The 24,954-nt window shown below is 43.0% G+C and overlaps 1 protein-coding gene across 5 annotated transcripts in view; it reads right to left on the minus strand.

Annotated features, from left to right (window-relative positions):
* The window catches only part of CTPS2 (CTP synthase 2), a 110,078-nt gene that overhangs the window by 19,464 nt on the left and 65,660 nt on the right, over nt 1-24,954 (minus strand). For all 5 annotated transcript variants that reach the window (XM_027533499.1, XM_027533498.1, XM_027533500.1 and 2 more), the window contains 3 exons: nt 21,407-21,503; nt 7,813-7,868; nt 5,804-5,900 (listed from right to left, as the gene is read on the minus strand). In XM_027533499.1, coding sequence (XP_027389300.1) covers nt 5,804-5,900; nt 7,813-7,868; nt 21,407-21,503 — 250 coding nt within the window. The remainder of the gene's footprint in view (nt 1-5,803; nt 5,901-7,812; nt 7,869-21,406; nt 21,504-24,954) is intronic.

Here is a 24,954-nt window from a genome sequence, read left to right on the forward strand (position 1 = left end):
TCAAGAGGGAAGGGACATCTATGGCTGATTCTTGTTGATGTTTGATAGAAAACAACAAAATTCTGTAAAGCATTTCACCTTCAATTAAAAAATAAATAAATTTAAAAAAATAAATTAAAAAGAAATGGCAAGAATACACAGAAAAACTGTACAAAGATGTTAATGACTCAGATAACCACGATGGTGTGATCATTCACCTAGAGCCAGACATTCTAGAGTCCGAAGTCAAGTGGGCCTTAGGAAGCATCACTATGAACAAAGCTAGTGGAGGTGATGGAATTCCAGCTGAGCTATTTCAAATCCTAAAAGATGATGCTGTTTAAGTGCTGCACTCAATACGCCAGCAAATTTGGAAAACTCAGCAGTGGCCACCAGACTGGAAATGGTCAGTTTCCTTTCCAATTCCAAAGAAAGGCAAAGCCAAAGAATGTTCAAACTACAGTACAATTGTGCTCATTTCACATGCTAGTAAAGTTATGCTCAAAATCTTTCAAGCTAGGCTTTAGCAGTACATGAACTGAGAACTTCCAGATGTACAAGCTGGGTTTAGAAAAGGCAGAGGAATCAGAGATCAAATTGTCAACATTCATCAGATCATAGAAAAAGCAAGAGAATTCCAGAAAAACATCTACTTCTGCTTCATTGACTACACTAAAGTCTTTGTGTGGATCATAACAAACTGTGGAAAATTCTTAAAGAGATGGGAATACCAGACCACCTGACCTGCCTCCTCAAAAACCTGTATGCAGGTCAAGAAGCAACAGTTAGAACTGAACATGGAACAATGGACTGGTTCAAAATTGGGAAAGGAGCATGTCAAGGCTCTATACTGTCACCCTGCTTATTTAACTTACATCATGCAAAATGCCAGGCTGGACGAAGCACAAGCTGGAATCAAGATTGCCAGGAGAAATATCAATAACCTCAAATATGCAGATGATACCACCCTTATGGCAGAAAGCAAAGAGGAACTAACGAGCCTCTTGATGAAGAAGAGAGTGAAAAGCTGGCTTGAAACTCAACATTCAAAAAAATATGATCATGGCATTCGATCCCATCACTTCATGGCAAATGGAAGGGAAAAAAGTAGAAGCAGTGACAGATTGTATTTTCTTGGGTTCTAAAATCACTATGGACAGTGACTGCAGCCATGAAATTAAAAGATGCTTGCTCTTTGGAAGGAAAGCTATAACAAACCTAAACAGCACATTAAAAAGCAGAGATATCACTTTGCTGACAAAGGTCTGTATAGTCAAAGCTATGGTTTTTTCCAGTGGTCATGTACAGATGTGAGAGATGGACCATAAAGAAGGCTGAGCACCGAAGAATTGATGCTTTTGAATTGTAGTGCTGGAGAAGATTCTTCAGAATCTCTTGTACTGCAAGGAGATCAAACCAGTTAATCTTAAAGGAACTCAACCTTGAATATTCATCGGAAGAAATGATGCTGAAGCTGAAGCTTCAATACTTTGGCCACATGATGCGAAGAGCTGACTCACTGGAAAACACCTTGATGCTGGGAAAGACTGAAGGCAAAAGTAGAAGACAGAGGCAGAGGATGAGATGGTTAGATAGCATCACCGACTCAATGGACATGAATTTGAGCAAACTCCAGGAGATAGTGGAGGACAGAGGAGTCTGGCATGCTGCAGTCCATGGGGTCACAAAGAGTTGGACATGACTTAGTGACTGAACAACAACAACTTATCTCCTGTGATGAAGAGTCTCCAAGTGATAAAAGGATGGCCTTTCAATATGTTAATAGTGGTTATGGCTCAAGGTGGCAAAAATTCAACATATTTTTATTTTCTTCATTATAATTCTTTGTATTATATGAACCTTTACAGTGAATCTCTTACATTGGGCTTCCCTGATAGCTCAGTTGGTGGAAGAATCACCTGCAATGCAGGAGACCCAGGTTTGATTCCTGGGTCGGGAAGATCGGCTGGAGAAGGGATAGGCTACCCACTCCAGTTTTGGGGGGCTTCCCTTGTGGCTCAGCTGATAAAGAATCTGCCTGCAATTGAGGAGACCTGGGTTCAGTCCCTGGGTTGGGAAGATCCCCTGGAGAAGGGAAAGCTACCCACTTCAGTATTCTGGCCTGGAGAATTCCATGGGCGGAATAGTTCGTGGGGTTGCAAAGAGTCGGACACTTCTGAGGGCAAATAAAGCTGTTACATATTGAGAGTTGTAAGAAACCCCTATATGAGCAATTTAAGTTCTCCTAGATGTAATAGGAACAGAAAAATAGTTTTTTTCAGGTATCTGGAATCCCCTGTTTGTGAACGGTAAAAATTAATGGGCAACATTTTCAAATCTGGGTAAAAATTTTCTAGGATTACAAATTCCTCTCCCCACTCAAAGCTCTCAAAAACTATGTGTATTCCCAGATTAGGAAGCAACTCCTAATTGGAGATTGGGCAACTCTCTATTCCCATAATTTCCATAGTAAAAGCATGGTTGATATGTAGTCCTTACTTTAAAAATCATTTTAATGGCCATATATATATCAAATGAAGATGATAAAATATAACTCTTATAAGAAGAAGTAAATATAATTTTAAATCTTTCAATGGGATGCTCTATGAAATGATCTGAAAGTCTAGTGTGGAATTCAAAATCACAAATCCCCATCACTTACCACTGAAGACCCCAAACTACTGCTCAGTAGTGAGGAAATCCTGGTTGAATAGCAATATCCACTCTCCTAAGGTTATCATTTAAAGTTTAGTCCTTATTGTAATTAAATAGATAACAGTCTAGCAGATTGTTCTCATCTAATGGTTATAAAGCTTTAGAATAGGAAAGGACTTCAGAAGTAGAGTAAATGTCCAGGTATAGATGCAAAAGCCTGGAGACGCTTTGTCCTGGTCAGCTAGCTGAGGTTTCAGCTTTCATCATCTATTAGCTGACGCTTCCCTTTGCACCTGTGGGGCCAGGCGTGTCCTGGGGCACTCACTACCCACTTCAGAAGCCTTGATGCAAGGTCACCATTTGTTCTCTCCTGCAAGGACTGATCTTTCAGTTTTCAGATGATGATCCTTCTCCTACTTTGAGTCTTCTTTATAAAATAGTGGCAGTATCAGACAGCAGTTTTTGTGTTTCTTTTCATTTTTGCTGTGCTCTGCTCAGTCGCTAAGTTGCGTCCAACTCTGTGACCCCATGGATTGCAGCCTGCCAGGTTTCTCTGTCCATGAAATTTTCCAAGCAGGAATACTGGAGCAGGTTACCATTTCCTTCTCCAGGAGATCTTCCTGACCCAATCGAACCTGCATCTCCTGTTTCTCCTGCATTGGCAGGCGGATTCCCCACTCACTGAGACATACCCAGGAAGCCTGTTTTCATTTTTACTTCTTATTAACTAAACAAAAGTTGGAAATCCCCCCCCAAAAAATTAAGCTTTGGTATACAAAATGGTAGCCCTTGGCCACAGGTGACCATTTAAATTCATTCAAATTAACTGAGCACATTTTAAGTGCTAAATAGCCCTAAACAGCTAGTGGCTACCATACTGAACAGGGCAGAATACTCCATCATTGCAGCAGGTTCTACTGGACAGCTCTGAATTCAGAAAATTCCAGTGTAGAAATCCACTATAGCATATCTAGGAAGAAGCCTCCTTGAATTAGAGGGACACTCTTGCCTGGAAAATCCTATGGATGGAGGAGCCTGGTGGACCGCAGTCCATGGGGCGCTAAGGGTCGGACATGACTGAGCGACTTCACTTTCACTTTTATACTTGGAGAAGGAAATGGCAACCCACTCCAGTGTTCTTGCCTGGAGAATCCCAGGGACGGGGGAGCCTGCTGGGCTACCTTCTATGGGGTCGCACACAACTGAAGCGACTTAGCAGCAGCAGCAGCAATAGCAAGTGTGAAAGCTTGGTGAGAGGAATGCCCTCTCCTCTCAGGAAAGTGTCCCCGCAAGAAAAGAAGAGAAACCATCTGTCCTTAGAAAAGAAACCAATGCAGCTTTTAAATTAAAGATGTGATGAATCCTACAGCACAGCATCTAGGGATGTCTCTGAAAGAAGCTGACAATATTGTGTTTTTGTACCACTAAAGACAGTATGGATCTATGAGCAATGGATCATGTCATAGCCAGGGAAAGAATATTTGAATGAATGGACCATTGCTCTGAATCACTTTATTCAAAAAATCCCCTATACCAAAATGAGGAAAGAGACCGAAAAGTTTTTATTTTAATGATATTCTACCAGTCAAATTGTCTTTTAAAGAATACTCTTAATTGCTTTGAAACATATTCTGACATTATACTAATCACAAGCTTTGTTGTTCCTTTTAGAACTCCTTCAGGAATATAGAGACTCATGGATATGGTAAGAGTAGCTAAGATCAAAGTCTTCTGGGAAGTTTTCCTTAATAAAATGAACTCCCTTGCAGTCAGCTTTTTTAAAATTTCAAGGTTTTATAGCAGGTCTCATTTCCTTTCCAACCCACAGGAAGTTTGAAAGTGTCAATAGGAAATGAAATCCTTACAGTAAAAGAAGCTTCTAAGTGTTTGCTGATAATGAGAGCCGGGAGAATTAAAGAGAGTAATGTACTTGAACAAAGTAAATAAACAATAATTTGCTTAAGAAACTTCTTTGCCCTCTCACATACCAGACTTAAGAGACTTCAACACCAAACAGTGATCCACACTATAAAAATTGTAAATGATGGACATTTCTATCAAAAGGACTACAGAAAATATATCCTCATATTCTAATTTAAAACTTCAGGCATGGATCAATAATCTTAGGTGTAAAGTCCACTGAAAACAAGAAGAACAATAAAGTCCCACAAAAGTGGTGGCAGAAGGTGGCTATGGCCTGGTTTAGATCCAGCCCCTCCAGTGACTAGGTGGATGGCCCTGGCAGGTTTCTTAACCTCTGCATTCCAGTCTCCTCTCTAGAGTAGGAATAACATCACCTGCCTTGTAAGTTACATAGGCACACGGAGTCCCTAGCAAGGGGTCTGGTGAGAAGCATCCAGTGAGTGCATGCTCAGTGTCCACTGCTTGCCTTCTTTCTGGGTCCAGGTAACATGCCACTGTGGTCAAAGAAGCCTTTCCCAACTTCAAGTGTCCTCCCTGCTTGGAACTCTGAAGTACCTGAACAGTTTAGAGACAGAAAACGAAAGGGACAGAGAAAAGGAATCTGAAGTAGAAGAACAGTGACATGGGTTAAGATGGAAAAAGAAGTAGAAAAGTTAGAAGAGTAAGCAGTCCAGGCTATCTGGAGCCCAAGTATACAGATTGGAAAGGTAGGTTCTAGAAAATGATGCTACCATTTTTAGAGCATCCTGTATACACTAAGCATTCGATAAATAAGGGCAGTTTATCCAACAGATTATTGTCACATGTACTGCACAGTCAGTTACCAGTAGTGAGGAGAACATCAGGCCATTCTTCCTCAGAGGTGGGAGAAAGCAGAGTGCTCCTCAACAGTGGGCTGCCTGCCTTTCCCAGACCATTGAACCCAGAGGCTAGGAACAAGGGACACCCCAGAAAGGGGGCAAGGATGCTAAGGAAGCATACTACTGAAAGAACTAGTAGGCTCTGAACTACATCATTTTATGGCAGTTCACATAAACAGAGCCCAAAATAGTATTATAAGCGATCTGTTTTTTCATACACTTTATATTTAGTGTATATTATTTCTATTTAATTGCATATTTATTTCAAAAGAGAGAGGAGAAAAGAACAAACAAAATGGGTCTCAAGTTATATCTTTGTATGCTTACAGTTGACAGACAGACATTAGCTCACAACAAAAATTTTCAAAAATGAAGACCCCACTTACTTGCCAGTTCAATGATTTCCATCCTCTCTCCATCAACATCCTGACCTACAAAACTTAAGTCTTTCTGCTCAAGTTGGCTGATGAGGCTAGGATTCACCTGGAAAAACAAGAAATTAAGTGTCTTTGGACAGCAGAGCAATACAGACATATCAGCTTATGAATATGATTTTCCATTTTGGTGATGCTCTAACTAGTAGTTAATTTCAATTTATAGTCAAACCTCAAAGCCTATTTTTAAACTCATAATGAGCCTGAGAAGTAGTCTAATCACAGCCCTTAAATTTGGGAGGCCCATCTTCTGTTGCCCAAAGATAAGTTTCAAAAAGTAGGACTCTGAGATTACATCAAACTAAAAAGTTTCCACACGTGAAGGAAACCACCATCAAAACAAAGAGGCAGGGAATTTCCTGGCAGTTCAGTGGTTACAACTCCGAACTTCTACTGCAGGGCACCCAGGTTCAGTCCCTGGTTAGGGAACTAAGATCCCTCAAGCCCATGGCGAGGCCAAAAGACAAACTAACAAACAAAACAAAACAAGGCAACCTACTGAATGGAAGAAGGTATTTGCAAATTACACATCTGATAAAGGGTTAATATCCAAAATATATAAAGAACTCATACCTTTAAACACCAAAAAAGAAAAATTTTTAAATGGGCAGAGGATCTGAATAGACATTTTTCCAAAGAAGACATACAGGTGGCCAAAAGGTACATGAAAAGATGTTCAACATCACTAATTATCAGGTAAATGTAAATCAGAACCACAATGAGTTATCATCTCACACCTGCTAGAAAGGTCACCATCAAAAAGACAGGGAATAACAAATGTGAGAAAGGATGTAAAGAAAAGTCCCACAATGGTGGTGGGACTGTAAATTGGTCCAATCACTATGGAAAACAGGATGGACACGTCTCAAAAAACTAAGACTAAAACTACCATATGATTTAGCTATTCCACGTCTGGGTACTTATTCAAAGAACATGAAAACACAAATTCAAAAAGATATATGCACACTATGTTCCCTGGAGTATTATTTACAATAGCCAAGACATGGAGACAACATAAGGTCCACTGAAGGATAAAGAAGATGTGAGAATATATATATATATAATAGAATACTACCTAGCTACAAAAGAGAATAAAAACACGCTTTTTGCAAAACAATATGGATGGACCTTGAGGCTATTATGCTAAGTGAAATAAATCAAAGAAAGACAAATATGATTTCATTTGCATGTTGGATCTAAAAGAAAACAAAACCAATGAACAAACAAAATAAAACAAAAAACAACTCACAGAGAAGAGGTTAGTGGTGACCAGCTGGGAAGAGGGTTGGAGGGCAGGCAAAATGGGTGAAGGGAATCAACTGCATGATGATGGCTGGTAACTAGACTTTCTTGAAGCCTTGAGACTAGCTTTTTATAGCCATCCCCTATTTGCTTCTTTCCTTGAATTACGTGTAATAAACTATCTCTCCCCAAATATCAAATCTACTTGAGGATTGAAACTATCTTATTTCTCATGTGACTAAACCAAAATCTTTTTTTATATATAGTTACATAAGCACTCTAAAGAGAAGCTTGGAACAAGTTTTCTACCACAACACTGGTTATAGATGACAACTTGATGACCTGGTTCACAGCCCCTTCCCTCATTCATGTCATCAGTGGCCCCTTCCCAAACTTTTCAGCCTCTCCTTCACAGAAGGTGTTTCCTCATCTAAAATCAAAGTGGGGTCCCACCTGTTCTTCTCAATCTTAACCCCAAATGCATACATGTGTGCAAGCTTAGTCACTTCAGTCACATTTGACTCTCTGTGACCCACCAGACTCCTCTGTCATGGAATTCTCCAGGCAAGAATACTGGAGTGAGTTGTCATTCCCTTCTCCATGGGATTTTCCTGACCCAGGGATTGAACCCACGTCTCCTGCATTGCAGGTGGATTCTTTACCGCTGAGCAACTGGGGATGACCCCTTACTCCACAGTGATTTAGTGTGAAAGATGTACCTCATACCGATGTCTGTGTCTTTCTTCTATGAAAGGTACATCACCATAAAGTTTCCCTGTAAAGATATGAAAGTGAAATTAATACTGGAGTAATCACCTTTGGAACCACATCCATGGCATCTGTGTGAGAGAAATCTCTTTGATCTCTGTCTATCAAAGGCCTAAAAATGAACTAGACTTTAGATAGTAATCTCGATTTTCTTTTCTTATAGGACAGTGATAGCTTCTTTGAAACTCTGAAGCAATTCTCAAGGAAGCCATTACCAGTGTGCAAAGGGAAGCCCACTATGGACTGCAGCAAAGACTCTCCTTTCACACGCCTGCCTGCAGGGCCAAAGGCCCCAGTGACGTCTGCATGATAGTGTCTGAGCAGATTCATAACAGGGCTCCTTTTACAAAAGAAGAAAATGAAACCAAGGGAAGGGAAAAGAAACCAAAGGACTTGCCCAAAGCCCAGGCTTGCTGGCTGCGTAGTCCTGTCCGGAGCCCAGACCTCCTTACTCCTGGCCCAGCGCTTTCTCCACTATGCCAGCCACCTCTGCTTTCACATGGTGCTGGCCACACTGGCTTACATCCCACTTTAAAAATATGCCTACCCTTTGACCAAAATTTGACCTCTAGGAATCTACCCTAGAAAAGAGAAACGAGGACACAGAGATAACCATGAAGATGTGACCTACTGCGTTCCTAGCAGGGGACAATCGGGAAGCAGTGCCACCTCAGGGCCAGAAGGCTGCCGGCACGGATGAGGGCACAGGGCCACACACAGTTCTCACCCAGGGCTGTGTAGTGGAGAATCACACACGGGGCTGCTTAGACAGGCCTATGTTGCAGTGGGGGCCACGGCCCAAGGCAGCAACTTGGGAATACCTGTCTGGGATGGACACAGGGGTCAGTGGGATGCCCAGTGACCCAGTGTAAAGTAGCCAGGAGCGGGGTCTGTCACCAGACACCTCTCTCTCAAGAACAGGCCCCAGTGGGCACGTGGAGAAGCAGGATGGCCACAGCACCAGAGCCGCTGTAGCAGCACTAACCCTCAGCATGCAGAGCCCAGGTTCACAGACAGGGGACAGGAAGACCCCGTGACGGTGCTGGAATGCATGGCCTAACCCCAGCAGAATCAGGAGCAGGTCTCCACTCCACAGGCAGGGGATTACCAGACTCTCCAAGATGTCATCAGGCCACGGAACAGTATGTTTCAACCAAGAAAGACCCAATGCCTCACATCCCATTTGAGCTTTTGACCTGGATAAAGAAAACGCAAACTGGCTGTATTCTCTATGACTTGGTATGATCAATTATCGTTCCTGAACTTCCATTTGCAATTCTGTGCATATAGACTGAGCTCCCTGGTGATGATGTTAATGACAGTGAGTATTGAAAGTATGTGCTTTAGAAGAAAAATGGGCAATAGTAGGAGCAAGGAACTCTTTTGAGAAAACTCCAACATGCCTCTGCCAAGGGGTCATGTGAGACAGAGCCTTTGTACTAAAACTATTGGTTCATACAAATGAAAGAAAAATTGGAAGACAGTAACACAATAATGCCCAGTTGGAAAAAATGGACATATATCATGAAGTTACAAGAAAAAGCAGCTGAAAGATCTGAACCTAACTTTGGGAGGATTCTGACTCTCCTCTGACCTCTGATTTTGTCTTCGATCTTCTCCTCCTAGTTCAAAATATCTTCTCTGCTTCCTTCATTAGAACAGATGACTAAGCAAATCCAGTAACAGAGTTAGCCAATACTAACAGGTGGTGAAGAAAATGGAAAACCCTCCAAAGATAAGGAATTATACTGAGGAGTTATACTTGAGTCACTGCAACTAGCAGGATATGGTGCAAACTTTTGAACCTGTGTGGCTTGTGCCTGCTGCCTGGCTTAAGGCAAACTTTCGTTTGCTATGAAATCGCAGAGGTCATAGGAAGAGGGGGTGTATAGTGACTCTGGAGCCAGACTGCCTGGCTTTAAATTCCATGGTACTTGTAATGGATGTGTGCCTTGAGCAAATTACTTCACCTCTCTGCCTCAGCTTCCTCATCTATGAAATAGAGGTAATGATAGTCTTTACTTCATGGCGTTGTTGTGAGGAATGAATAAATCGAAACATGTGATGTACCTAAAGCAGTAAGTAAACCATGTGATTGCTATCGTTATCTCTAGACTATGAAATCTAAACAGGAAGAATAGAAGCTAGAACGTAAGTTCTACAAGATAACAGACAATATAGGGACCCATCCCCTCGATTCTTGAGACTAGTGTCTAGCACATAGGCAGGCACTTGATACACTGTTTGTTTAATGAATGAAGCATATATATGGGAGGGTGTATATGGTACCTGATGGAATGTTTTCAGAACTTTGGAAATGTTGTTTTGTGCACTCGAAATCTTAATCACTGACAAATCTATTAAGAACGAATTGATGAAATTAATCCATTGTCATATCTATAAAAAAGGAAACTGTGTATTGTGAATCAGCTCAGAATGTTACTAGGTCAAAACACCTTAAAATTTGATTCTGATTTGGTGGCTCTCAGGAATCTAGAAAAATGGTATAGATTAATTTATTTGCAAAGCAGAAATAGAGACACAGATGTAGAAAACAAACGTATGGATACCAAGGGGGGAAGGGAAGGTGGGATGAATTGGGAGATTGGGATTAACATATATTCACTACTGTGTATAAAATAACTAATGAGAACCTACTGTATAGCACAGGGAAATCTACTCAGTGCTCTGTGGTGACCTAAAAGGGGAAGGAAATCCACATAAGAGGGGATATATGTATACATATAGCTGATTCACTTTGCTGTATAGCAGAAACTAAAGCAACTATACTCCAATAAAAAAAAAAAGAAGCAAGTAGCAGCAAAATTTTAGAGAAAAAAACCTGATAAAGTCTTAGGACCTACCAAATACTCTCAATGTAGGCAGCAAGACCCCCAACAATGCATATAACAGCATCATCAGAAACAAAAACTGCCAAATGACAGCATCTCCTTCTCTAATTCACTACTGGGTAGATTCTGGCTTGTATATAAAACATCAGATCAGAACTACTAACAGTCCTGCCAATCCCCACCCTCCTGTTAGTAATCCTAGCATCTGAAGCTGAACTTTCTCTTTCCTTTTCAGAGCAAAAACGTCCCCCCTTCCAAAAGCTATACAAGCTGAAAGGTGGGAACAATACAAATGTCCATGGACAAACGAATGGATAAACAAAAATGGTATATATAGAATGGAATATTATGCAACCTTAAAAAGGAAGGAAATCCTGACAACACGCTACCATATGGATGAACCCTGAGGACTTAAAGCTAAGTGACATAAGTCAGCCACAAAAAGCAAATGCTAGATGACTCCATGTCTACAAGGCACACAGAGTCGTACAATTGTCAGAGAGAGAAAGCAGAACGGTGGTTGCAGGGGTTGGGGGTAAGAGGTATCAGGAGTTGTTTAATGGGTAAAAAGTTTTAGTTTTGCAAGATGAAAAAGTTCTGCAGATGGGTTGCACACCAGTGTGACTATACTGGGTTGTACACATAGAAACAGCTAATACAGCAAGTTTTCTGTTATGTGTATTGTACTACAATTAATATTTTTACAGTAAAAGGTATACATCCTCATTCTAGCCCCCACCATTTCCACTTCTGAGACATCCTTTATCCAAACCTCTCATCCCAACCCTTTGCAACCCAGCTTTCATTTCTGTCATTTTACTAAAGAGCAGATCTGTCCTCAGCGGGGACCCGAGTAATGCCCCCATCCCCCATCTGTGACCTCTGCTCCTCTCTGGACTCCCTTTGCCCCGCCTACCTGATCTGCATCCGCCACTGGGGACAAGTGCCCGAACTTACGCCCTCCCTTCCTCTCCCACCTTCACTACCCCAGGAAGCTGTCAGTCTGTCAGTTGTATGCTCCCTTTCTATTCCTCCTGATCCTTACCTTTCACCTGGCCTACACACTCCCTATTTTCAGAGGGCTGAAAGAAATCACCCCTAGCGTGTTGTTGTTCAGCTGCTCAGTCATGTCTGACACTTTGCGACGCCATGGACTGCAGCACGCCAGGCTTCCCTGTTCTTCACCATCTCCCGGAGTTTGCTCAAACTCATGTCCACTGAGTCGGTGGTGCCATCCAACCATCTCATCCTCTGTCACCCCCTTCTCCTCCTGCCTTCAATCTTTCCCAGCATCCGGGTCTTTTCCAACGAATCAGCTCTTTCCATCAGGTGGCCAAAGTATTGGAGCTTCAGCTTCAGCATCAGTCCTTCCAATGAATATTCAGGGTTGATTTCTTTTAGGATTAACTGGTTTGATCTCCTTGCTTTGCACTCATAGTGCGCAAAAGCTAAAATCACTACCTGATGAGCTTCATTACCTCTCTCTCGGTAGATCTGCCATGCTTTTGCACAAACATCTCTCAACTGCTGTCAGATCAGATCAGATCAGTTGCTCAGTCATGTCCGACTCTTTGTGACCCCATGAATTGCAGCACGCCAGGCCTCCCTGTCCATCACCAACTCCTGGAGTTCACTCAGACTCACATCCATTGAGTCAGTGATGCCATCCAGCCATCTCATCCTCTGTCGTCCCCTTCTCCTCCTGCCCCCAATCCCTCCCAGCATCAGAGTCTTTTCCAGTGAGTCAACTCTTCCCATGAGGTGGCCAAAGTACTGGAGTTTCAGCTTTAGCATCATTCCTTCCAAAGAAATCCCAGGGCTGATCTCCTTCAGAATGGACTGGTTTGGTGTCTTGACTCATTTTTAAGACTTCCCAGAACCTTGTCCTGTACTAATTAGACATTATAGGAGCTAGAGCTCTCTATGTCTATGCAAGAATTTGCCACTGTTTGTCTAATTCAGAGACCCCAAGAGGCTGCCCAGAGTACAGATTTTTGGTATATTTGGCTTGCACATTGTTGGCAAACACATAGTGTTTTTATTTCTTAAATAAGTTGCCAACATTTAAAAATCAGGAAGATTTCTCATAAAACTCTGGATTTCCAGATTCTCTTAAAAATTCAGAAGGCTGGCAACAGTGAATCCACAGCTCTTCATGTGACTATCAGCTGTAGCAGTTACGCTTTTGATGGGTCAAGTGCTTGTCAACTTGTCCCAGGCCTGACCACTCCCTATGGCCTCTCCTACTCTGAGGCCCACTGTAACAGCCACTGATTGTTGGGCTTGCTGCTGCTGCTGCTGCTGCGGCTAAATCACTTCAGTCGTGTCTGACTCTCTGCGACCCCAGAGACGGCAGCCCACCAGGCCCCGCTGTCCCTGGGATTTTCCAGGCAAGAACACTGGAGTGGGTTGCCATTTCCTCCTCCAATGCATGAAAGTGAAGAGTCAAAGTGAAGTTGCTCAGTCATGTCCAACTCTTAGCGACCCCATGGACTGCAGCCTACCAGGCTCCTCCATCCATGGATTTTCCAGGCAAGAGTACTGGAGTGGGTTGCCATGATTGTTGAGCTTAAGCCATGGCATTTCCTACATTTGGCCATGTGACTCATTCACATTCCCTACCTGGACCTACTGGCCCAGCTGCTCAATCCAAGGTTGATTCAGCCTCCCTCTCAAGCCAACCACTGGTTTCTATGGGCTTTCAGAAGCCAGGGGTGGGTTCTTCACTCCTTGAACCTCCAGCTCTCCTCCATAAGACGCTCCCCATGAAACCTGGAAGCCCATTTCGGGGCTCTGGACATGAGGAGGCTCAGCTCTGGGAGCTGTTCAGGGGTTTCCATCCCCTCTTTGATTAAGGTCTATCCATTTGGCAAAGTGAAGTGGTCAAGAGTTCAGGTTCTTAAATCAGCTCAGTCACTTTCTAACAGGTGACTTCACCGTGGTGCCATGCTGTTCTCTTGTGCAGAATGCTGCTAGACCCCAGGGGTATCGAAAGGGATAACTGAAAAAGATGCCCATCGTGTCCCAGTGATTAGTGCTTAGAAAGTGCACAGTCTGGGCCAGCTGCTATCTTTCTCCTCCACTTTTAACTTTTGGATTTTAGCAAATCAGCCCTTTAATTTTTAGAAAACATCTAATTTTATTTTTCATTATCTGCTTTTATCTCAGTTTTCTATTATGAAAATGCAAATTTTCTAGTTTAATATTTTCAAAACTCTTTCTTAGATTTTCTGCATTCTTCTGCTAGACCATAATAGCAGGTTGGGAGCCAGGAAACCAGAACAGGGGGGCTGGAGAGAACCCACAAGATGAAGGGGCTGCCTACCCACAACTCCTCGGCTGGCCTCTCCTTCCCTCCCACCATCCCCGTGGGAGTCCATTCTTAACGCAAGGCACTCACTGAAGTTTACCCCGAGCTCTGAGAGAATCATAGGTCAATACAATAATCTCTCCCCATTCACGATCCTAACACCACACTTGAATAGTGTTTCCTGTGCCAGGCGCTCTTCTAAGGACCCACAGACATAACTGAGTTAGCCCTCACAAGGCCCCCCACGAGGCAGCAGCTCTTCTGATGTCGATTTTCTACATGTAGAACTGAGGGTAAGCAGCCACAGCCAGTGACTGAGAGCTGGGGCTGGAGGGTGCTCTGATGGAGTGGTGTGCTCCACTGTAACCACTGTGGCTGGGCTGCTCAGGAAAGAGCTGGGCCAGTAAGGGAGACATAAATGCTTTCATCCCTTAGATTAACGGAGCTATGTCCCAGCCCTGTGAACCCCCCTATCCACAAACACACTTCGCTGGGAAAGCCCCAGCAACTGGCAAGAAGCAGCCAGAAAGAAAAGGGACTCCTAGTGTGTGCTATCCATGGGGTGGCAGAGAGGCTGGCCCACCCCTCTTCCAAAGCCCACCATGCTCCTTTCAAACTCCTGTCTCAGTACAATACGTTACCCCGGCACAGCCTTTCTGGGTCCCTAAATCACTGGTGACTTCTTTCAAACTGTTTTTTAAATCACTTCATTAACCCAGCCAAGGTTTTTTGTGTGGCGTGGTTTTTTCTCAAACTTCCTAACAATCTAATCACACCACAAACTGGAAGCTGTTTTTCTCTGTCAACACTGGGATAAGAGATAAGAAAGCTAAAGCAGTTATTCTGGCCTGAAAATGTCTTCCCCTTATCCCCATCTCTTTCAATTCTTTCCAGTTTGAGATTGAACCTCTGCATTTCCAATGCCATGAATTTTACCCAGATCCTTAGGAAATGGCAACCCACTCCAGTACTCTTGCCTAGAAAATCCTATGGACAGAGGAGCCTGGTGCAAGCTACTGTCCATGGGGCCACAAAGAGTTGGACACGACTGAGTGACTTCACTTTCACTTTCACTTTAGTACAGGGACTCACTCAATACCTTCCTAACTGGCCTCTTGCCTATGTTCTCTCAAAACAAAAATCTCTTTCTGTTACAGTAAAGGAGAAGTAAGCCTTTCAGTGAAGTTGTCCTCCTTATTATGAGGAAACACAGACAAGGTCCTCAGAAGGAATTACATCTTTTCCTAAACTATTCAGTTTCCACCTGCTGCATCCAGACAGCTTCCCTGGCCTCTTCAGCCTAGACTCTGCTGCACTGGCTAGTGGCTAGGGTCACTCTGGGGGGATCTCCCCAGTCTCCTCTGCCAGCTGACGTCTGCCAGCATCGTCCCCGTGTTGTCTGTCCTGAGGATGAGGGTCATGTTAGAACTCTGCTGGGAAACCACCAGGATCTGGTCTCCAGTTGCAGGCACTGCACTGCTCCTAATTCCTTCCATTATGTCGTGCTGTGTCCACCACTGGACTGGACACCTCTGGAGGGCAAAATAGCATCCACTCGATTTTAACAATTCCACAGCCCCACACACACAGTGCTCAATAGCTGGCTCTCTCCCTCCTCTGCCTCCAGAGAGCTTCCTCAGCACCCTCCCTGCTTCCAGCCCTGTGCATTCCTGATTCTAAAGGCCAGGGTACTGTCTTGGAGGGCAGAGTTACACGGACTGCATACACCATTTGGGACTGCTTTAAATTGGGTTTACCCCTAGCACTGCACACCCACACCAGATTGTGCAGTATTTAAACATCCTATGTGAATGGTCGAAATGATGAGTACCTTCTGCTGGGTGGCTTCCCCCATGGTGGCTCAGAAGGTTAAGCATCTGTCTACAATGAGGGAGACCCAGGTTTGATCCCTGCGTCGGGAAGATCCCCTGGAGAAGGAAATGGCAGTCCACTCCAGTACTATTGCCTGGAAAATCCCGTGGACAGAGAAGCCTGGTAGGCTAGAGTCCATGGGATTGCAAAGAGTCGGACACGACTGAGCGACTCCACTCTTTCTTTCTGCTGGGTGGCAGTTTGGTTTAAAGACCACACTTGACATAGACAAAACAGGCTTCCTTTCCTGGATGTCTTAGCAACAGGTCTGGGACCTGACCAAAAAAATTAAGCCAGGGGCCTATAATATTTTGGAGACACTGTCCAACAAGTTGTCAGCTGTCCTCTGAAAGAGCTCTGAACACTGTCTGAATTGCTTTGTACTTTACTATGTCCCCAGCTCTCACACTCAATTGAGAGTCACAAGCAAAATGATAAAGTTTATTTCTGAAATCTTAAAACCTTCTCATATCAGAGAGTGTTTTCCCCGGCTCTCCTCTTACCTGAGCCTGACCCCTCTCTAGCCACACCTCATTCTACATTTCTCACTCTTCAAAGCACCCCACTTAACACTTAACTGCTCTGCACTGTATCCCCCTACTTTTCAAAAGTCATCTAATGAGTTAATCAACCAAGTAATGTTTCACTATAAGCAGACAAGTCCTACCATTGACATTCCCAGATAAAATATGTGTGGTTTTTCTAAGTGAGGTGTAATTTACACCTCAGTTAAAATATAATATACAGATCTAAAATGTTTAAATAAAATATACAGATCTAAAGTGTCTGACAAGTGTAACAATCCTGAAATACGTATTTAAAGAGTTACATTTTTGGAGAGTGATCATAATGGTGGGTTGTAGAGCCAGGGCCATGTGTTCCAGTAGAAGACTAGAAACGGTATGAGAAGAGCGGTCGGGGCCTTCCACCCCACCCACCCACAGTGAGCTGTTTCACCTGTGGGCCCTCTACTTCCTCCGGTGATCAATACAAAGACTGGACCGAATGGCTTCAGAAAGCCCTCTTGGACTTATTCTGTCACTAAATAGGATATGTAGGCAGGCAAGCAGACAAGCAGGGAGCTATCCTTGAATGTTCCCGAGGAGGGTAGCAGCCTTGAGGCCTAGGCCTCCCGCTTCAGTTAGCCTGTGCTTCTTTTGTTTAGATCAGGTTTCTGTAAGCCATGGCAAACCCCAAGGCAGAACAGGAATCCCCTGACTTTGTTCAGCCCTTGAACTAAGAATGGGTTTTACATTTGCAAATGGTTGAAAAAAGCCAAAAGAAAAATAATATTTCATAATGCATGAAAACTACATGAAATTCACATATCAGGTCCCATAATAAAGGTTCATTGGAATACAGCCAAGCTCATTCATTTGCATATTTGCCTATGGCTGGTTTCACAGTACAACAGAGTTGAGTAGTTGCATCAAAGGCCACATGGCTCCAAATTGAAAATATTTTCTATCTGGCCCTTTTCAGAAAAAGTTTAACAACCCTTGCTTTAGACCCTCTAAGTAATAGACTGCAGGCTGGTATCACTCTGTCTTCCCATGTTTAAGTAGAGACTTCAGGATAGATTTCCAGGAACTCTTATTTCTAAAAACCCTTGAACCAGCAATGGGCAATTCCCTACACACTGTCATTAGTCCCTTAATAAGAAAAAGCCTTTGCAGACAAAGATAACACATATATACAGAATACAGGGTAGGAGTGATCCTCTGGGAATACATTTCTTATAAACAGAATAAATGATGATTAGTAGTACATTTGTCCAAATCAATTCACTCCTATAACCTCTACTTTAGAAAACTCAAGTTCAACTCATTAAGTGCATACATAAAATATGTACAGCTTTTTGTATGTCAATTATACCTCAATAAAATGGTTTTAAAAAAGAAAAATCAAGTTCACAGTTTCCACAACGCTTAAGGAACTAACATGTGACTAAGGAAGAACAAGGAATTGGTCTTGATGAATATAAAAATGAGAATTATCAGACTTCCCTGGTGGCACCGTGGGTAAGAATCTGCCTGTCAATGGAGGGGACACAGGTTCAATCTCTGGTCCAGGAAGATTCCACATGTCTTGGAGTAACTAAGCCCATGAGCCACAACTATGAGCCTAGGAGCTGCAACTACCAAAACCTGTGCATCTGGAGCCTTGCTCCACAACAAGAGAAGCCATCGCAATGAGAAGCCTGTGGACCACAACAAAGAGTTAGCTCCAGCTCGCTGCAACTAAAGAAAGCCCGAGTGCAGCAATGAAAGAAGACTAAACAGGCAAACAAATTTTTTAAAAATAAAAATTAGAATCACTTTAATAACCCAACCATCCCTGGATTAGGAATCCAGTCTACTGATATTGTTAGGCTTCGGTCTTACTTCAAATACTTCTTCTTTTACATGTCCTAAGTAGGACTAAAAGAAGTCCTACTTCTTTTACTAAAAAAAACTTTACCTTTCTGTTTTTCCATTTAATCCACAGCATTTCTTTTTTTTTTTTAATCCACAGCATTTCAATCACTGGCCTATAAATCAAATTTAAAAAAAGAATGAATAGCATCAGGAATTCCCTGGTGGTGTGGTGGTTAGGAGTCTGAGCTTCCACTGCTAGGAGCCCAGATTCAATACCTGGTCAGGGAATTAAGGTCCTACAAACCATGTAGCACAGCCAAAACTAAATAAATGTATTTATTTTAAAAATGAATGATTGGCATCAAAATGCTTTCCATCAAAACCATAAATTATTCTCATAGGCAATATAAGCAAATGTATTCTTTTTACTTATTTTTGGCTGTGCTGGGTCGTGGTTGCTGTACGGGCTTTTCTGGTTGCAGTGAGGGGGCTGCCCTCTAGCTGTGGTGCATGGGCTTCTCATTGCGGTGACTTCTCCTGTTACAGAGCACAAGCTCCAGGGGTGTGGGCTTCAGTAGTTGTGGCGCATGGGCTCAGCAGTTGCAGCTCCCAGGCTCTAGAGCACAGGCTCAGAAGTTGTGACACACGGGCCTAGCTGCTCCACAGCATGCAGGGTCTTCCCAGACCAGGGATCCAACTCGTGTCCCCTGCATTGGCAGGTGAATTCTTCACTATTGAGCCACCAAGGAAGTCCTGTTCATACCATTCTTACAGAAATGTGTTAATTAGGGAAAACAAAAGCCTACAAACAAATGAGCTGACTAGAGGGGAAAGGAGAAGGCAATGGCACCCCACTCCAGGACTCTTGCCTGGAGAATCCCAGGGATGGAGGAGCCTGGGAGGCTGCAGTCCATGGATGGGGTCACGAAGAGTTGGACACGACTTCACTTTCACTTTCACTTTTCACTTTCATGCATTGGAGAAGGAAATGGCAACCCACTCCAGTGCTCTTGCCTGGAGAATCCCAGGGACGGGCGACTCTGGTGGGCTGCCGTCTATGGGGTCGCACAGAGTCGGCCACGACTGAAGTGACTTAGCAGCAGCAGAGGGGAAAAAAGTCCTTGAAAAGAAATATGCCAGCTTGGTTTAAAAAAAACAACCCCTACAAAAGAAAATGCCAATAGGGGAAAAAAACACTATGGTGATATTTATTTTTATATTTTTATGACAATCAACAGAGCCATGGTCATATCTCCAACACAACCTTTCTGGAGACCTGTGGAAAACCTCACACAGGTGGGAAGGCAAAACGGTATGTCTCCTGGGGACCACAAGTTCATATACTCACATGCCTTTTGCAAACTATGAAGCATAATTGAAATTTAAGGCAGGCCTGAAAGCAAACCAAATGTCCATCAACAGATGACTGGATAAACAAAATGTGGTCTATCCATACAACAGACTATTATTCGCCCATAAAAACGAATGGAGTTCTGACACACGCTGCAGTGTACATGTGTCTTACAACATTATGCTAAATGAAAGAAGTCAGGAAATCCCGTTCCATTTATATGGAATATCCAGAACAGGCAAATCTATAGAGATGGTTAATAGACTAACATAATAGGCTTAGGGCCAGAGGGGGAAGGGTGGGGATAGCTAAAGGGAACAAAGTTTCTTTTTGAGGTGATAAAAATGGTCAAAACTTGACTGCAATGATGGTTACCTAACTCTGTGAATACAACTAAAAAAAAAACAAAAACAGTGATTTGTACACTTTTAAAAGATGAACTGTATGGTATGTAAATTATATCTTAATAAAGCTCTTTAAAATTTTTTCAAGGCAGGCAAAAGATGTTAATTAAGCAACAAGTTTTGGTGATGTGTTTAAGATTCATAAAAATCGTCAATGCTATTTTTATGTCTACTGTAAAGAAAAACAAATCCTAAATCAGTCTTATTTCCATCAAGACAGCTAAAAATTTTAAGTATACTGAACACAATGCTTTTTGAAAAAAGCTTAGTACAATTATAACTGATCTTTTACAGCAGATACAACTTTAAAAGATGAAATTTCCCACTAACCATCTTTGCCTCTTAGACTACTATTTGAACAGAGTTTCAGAGTATCTGGAAACATCCGAAAGCCAAAGAATCGCTGCTAATACCTATGAAGAGAAAAATTTCTTACAACACTGGCTTCTCATCCAGACAGAGAAGGGAAGTGTGTACACTTTGAAACTTGTCCTTTTTAAAATTTCTTTCTTGCTAGGAAGCTTTATATTTCTTAGAAGTTGTTTATCAGCCTTAAAGGAGAAACTCATATTTCTAGTCTTATTACGCTTCGGGTGAAGAAGGCATTTTTCTAAGGTTTTCTTATAACTTCACAGGAACAATGCTGGATTCCCGAGATATCTGGGCTCCTGCCTCGGCATCTGGCCCAGGGGTGGTGGGGGTGTGTGGGGGGAAGGCGAGCAGGGGTGGTCTGTCCTGGCCACCACTCGATTCTCCATAATCGAGCACAGTGCACATGGTACAGAGTAGACACTGAGATACATTTATCAAGTTGAATCAAGAGCTTGGGGTTACATCAAGTTATTCTCAAATCATTTTCATTTACAGGGAAAAGTTCCACAGAAATTTGAATAACCTTATCGGGAATAGAAGATCAGCAACTATCAGATGCTGAGGCACATCATATTTTCCTCGTCCCATGCTGGAGCCACTCAGGGAACAGAGAAACAGACTTCTGAGACATAACTGCCCCTTCTCAAGAAGTTCGGAAATTAGTGGCTCAAAGCAGTCAGACATGAAACAGTTAAACAGGGAGCCCGTTTCCATGCAGTGGAGAGAACAGTGGATTCACCAGAACTGAGCTGGAATCAGGACCGCCCCGGTGCAGGGTCATCTCCAGGAGCGTGGGTAAACACAAGCAGCCCACTGGCCAGGGTGTGGGGGAGAGGAAATAGAAGGGGCGGGCACGTGTGCTCTACCCACCCTTCCAGGGAGAGGGATGGGGATGCAGAAGCGGGGAGGCCAGAGGCAGGGAAGGGATGAGGGGGTGGAACGGGAGAGCTCCAGGAGGGCTGTGGCCCAGCACAGCCGTGCAAATGATGCCTGCCAAGTTAGAAAACAAATAATCTGAGAAACTTACTTAATATTGAATTTTCAGTTTTGAAAACAGTTCTTCTTATTCCCAGCCTCATCGTTCCTCCCAAATTGCCAGGGTTGTGCTCCGGCATATCAATCACCTTAGAAAACAAAACAAGCCCAGTTTTGGATCTTGCAAATACATTATTTTCCAAATTTCAAGCTTTATTTTTAGGGGATGCTCACCGAGTAAGGATGTTCCCTAAAAAATAAAATTCGATCGTTTCTTCCAATTTTCCTATACAAACACGGTTATGCTGCCTTTTCGTCTCTGCTTCTCATCTTTCATTCAAATCACAGGTACAAAATTTATTGGGAGCATCTTCATGACCTCCCTCCTGTCATTATTCAAACTCAGTTTTGGTCAATGTTCACACTTCAAGTTCTGGCCTTCTGGGACCTTCCACGTTGGTCTTCATGTCCCTCATAATAATAACCCTCTCCTGCTGCCCACTCCATTTCCTAAAGATTTTCTAAAAGCAAATGGCATTAATACAGTCAGCTATTGGTATCTGCAGATGCCAAACCCATGGACATGGAGGGCCGACTGTACTTATCCACAGAAAATCTTTAGAAGGATTTTTTTTTTTTTGGCCCGCGCTGCGGCATGCAGGATCTTAGATCCCCAACCAGGAATCAAACCCATGTCTCCTGTAGTGGAAGCACAGAGTGTTTAACCACTAGACTTCCAGGGAAGTCTTCTAGAAGGATTCCTTTTATTAAAAATATATATCATCTATTCTAGCATATCCCATAGCTCAGAAACTTAAGCATCACCCTGGATCTCCCTCTCCTTCATCCCTCACACCCAACGTATCGAGTCCTATCCACTTAGCCACTCCAGACTTCCTGCATCCATCTATAGTTCCTACTACACCCGTTACCATAGCCTTTCACCCAGGCTGCGGCCAGAGCTCACCAACTAGCCACACCCCACATTTACACCCCCTCCCCCCCCTCTATCCTGCACACTGCAGGCAGAGTGGTCATGGGATTTCTCCTGCTTGAAATCCTTGACTACGTGGTAGTGGCCCAGCCGAGCCCTTCAGCCTCACTTCCCATGACTTTACCCTCCCACCCTGAGCTGGTCACCAAGCCCTCCTTCAGTTCAAGTGCATCTTCTTTCCTGCCACCAGGAGGACTTTGAACATCTCTCACTCTCCTACTTTCTTTTCCTAAATTAATCCATCCTTAACTTTAAGGTCTTAGTTCAATATGAGCTTCCCGGGAGCTGATCCTCCCAGGCGTCACAGCCTAATTGGGGTCCTCTAGCAACATGTTCCCGGTCACCGTGTCCCCTTCAGTTTGTGTGAAGAGTGCTTTGTGTGCTAGACTGTGAATCTCTAAGAGCTGGGCTGCTTTTCGCTTTTACCATTGCATTCCCAGCCCCTAGCACACATGGAGCTGGCAGCTGGTGTGCACTGAATGGATGCACAGAGGACTGAATGAACTCAGAACAAATAATTTCAGATTTATCTTTAGGATTAATTCACAGAAATGCAGAAACACGTGATTTTTATGAAAAGCCTGTTCTGGTTCGTCATTGGTCTATTTTCTCAGTTCTGTTCACTACAATCTCATGGTTTTACTTCACCTTTTAAAAGTTGTTAAAAGAGACTATAGTTGGGTGATTTAACCTGTTCTAATGGAATTGCTCAAGTTTCCTCTCATAAAACCTTTCTGTCCTTGTTTTTTTTCTATACCACCTAGTGCTCTACAGGAAACCTTGACAACTGGAATTTTCCAAGAACCTGTCTGATCTTATCAATGTCCCAGGACTTTCTGAGCCACCTGAACCCTGTGGCCCCAGTATACTGTAAGAGTCATTGCGGGGAAGGGGTGGAGAAGAAAACCTGACTACCTGCCTTGGCAGACGAAGTGCTCAGTTCTGAAGTGCTCTTGGCCTTGGCATGTCTTTCCTATCTTCCTGGGTCAGCTAATTACAGCTAGATTAAGTATTATGGGAGTGAGGTGAGAGAGGGCATTAGCTTCCAGTTCAGAAAGCTGAACTGTTAATAAATGCCCAGCCCTTTGGGTATTTTCTACAAAAGAGCAGATAAGACTATACTACCTGCCACAGACTCATAAGAAGTCCTAGACTGATTCACAGCTTCAATTTCCACTTCAGTTGAAGACAATCTGAACCCTTTAGGAAGACTACAGCAATAAACTCCCCTGGTTTCTTCTTGTAAGTGTAATGTGATGCTTCAAGTCACCCTTACTTACTGTACTGGGTTTTTCCACTCAGGAAGAGTGGCTTTTTCAGTTATTATTAGCATGCTTGGAATTCAAGGACTGTTCTGGTATAAATCACTGAGAATGGAGTCAAATGAGCCAACTAAGAATACGAATCCTGCCTTACTGCTTACTTACTTGGGATGAATCTGACAAACACAAGGCCAGAAAACACTTCCCAAAGAGGTATTTCCAAAAGCTAAATGTAGTGGGCACAGGGCTGCCTAAGGGTCTTAAATATTCCTCCAACATAGGGGGAAGTCTGGAAATTCCTGAAAGAGCAATATAAGAATATTATTTAGATACATGAAGGTAAATATCAAGAGAAACAGCTATAAGAGTTGAGGGTGGTAGAGAGAAGGTGAAGATTACTGGATTTTTTCATTATAGACTTTTTGCAATTGTTGGCTCTTTCAACTTTGAACACAGCATTACTTTAACAAAAATACAAATTGAAGGCCCAAATGGTGAAATATATCATGTAGGCCTTCCTTCCACTAGGGTATTTGTTCACATTATCCCCACTGTTTTCATAGCAATAAGTAAGACCTTCTCCTGAAATGATAGCACAGAAAGAAATCCCAAGGTGTAACTGCCATGGTGACCCTCCAATTAAAATATGCTACCATAGAAACCATCAGAGAGGCCAAGAAAATGTTAGAGAAAAGATGGGGGAGCAGATGGAAGTAGCTTTCCAACTCTGAATGATGCTCTGAACAGCACTGAAAGAAGAAAAGCAGAGCAAGAACCGACGGGAGGCCTCATCCAGTGGATGCCCATCACACACTCAGTAGAAGAATGTCCAGGCCAGGCACCAGCTGGGGAGAACACAAACACACCAGAAGGGGACAGCTGGGGAAGGCAGAGAACACAGGGCACTTCTGGCCACGCCTGGCCCAACCATCTGCCTTGCAAAGTTGTCAGGCCATCCTACCAGATCTAAAGATGACAATAAGACTGCCTCTCAGGTTACAGGTGACCTGATTCAGCAACAAAATTAAGGAAACCATCTGTGTTCCTGGCAGTCCTTCCACAAAAAGCCTGAGAAATAGGAGAACATCACAGTTTCAAAACATATCTTTTATCATTACTGGAGTGGTTAAAGAAAAGGATCTCAGAAATCATTTAGTTTTAATCCCCAACATTTCCAAAATACCCTAGATTTTGCATCTAAGAGGAAAGGTCTCTACCGTTGCAAAAAGGGTCGCCTTTGCCCATTCTGAGCGTGCCTAAATACAAGCTGTCACGTGATCTCCACTATAGCTCCATCCTTTCTTGGAACGGAGCCATAGACCAGAAGAAAAATAAAAAAGGATC

The sequence above is a fragment of the Bos indicus x Bos taurus genome, chromosome X, assembly GCF_003369695.1.
Source record: "Bos indicus x Bos taurus breed Angus x Brahman F1 hybrid chromosome X, Bos_hybrid_MaternalHap_v2.0, whole genome shotgun sequence".
In the NCBI taxonomy this organism is placed as follows: domain Eukaryota; kingdom Metazoa; phylum Chordata; class Mammalia; order Artiodactyla; family Bovidae; genus Bos; species Bos indicus x Bos taurus.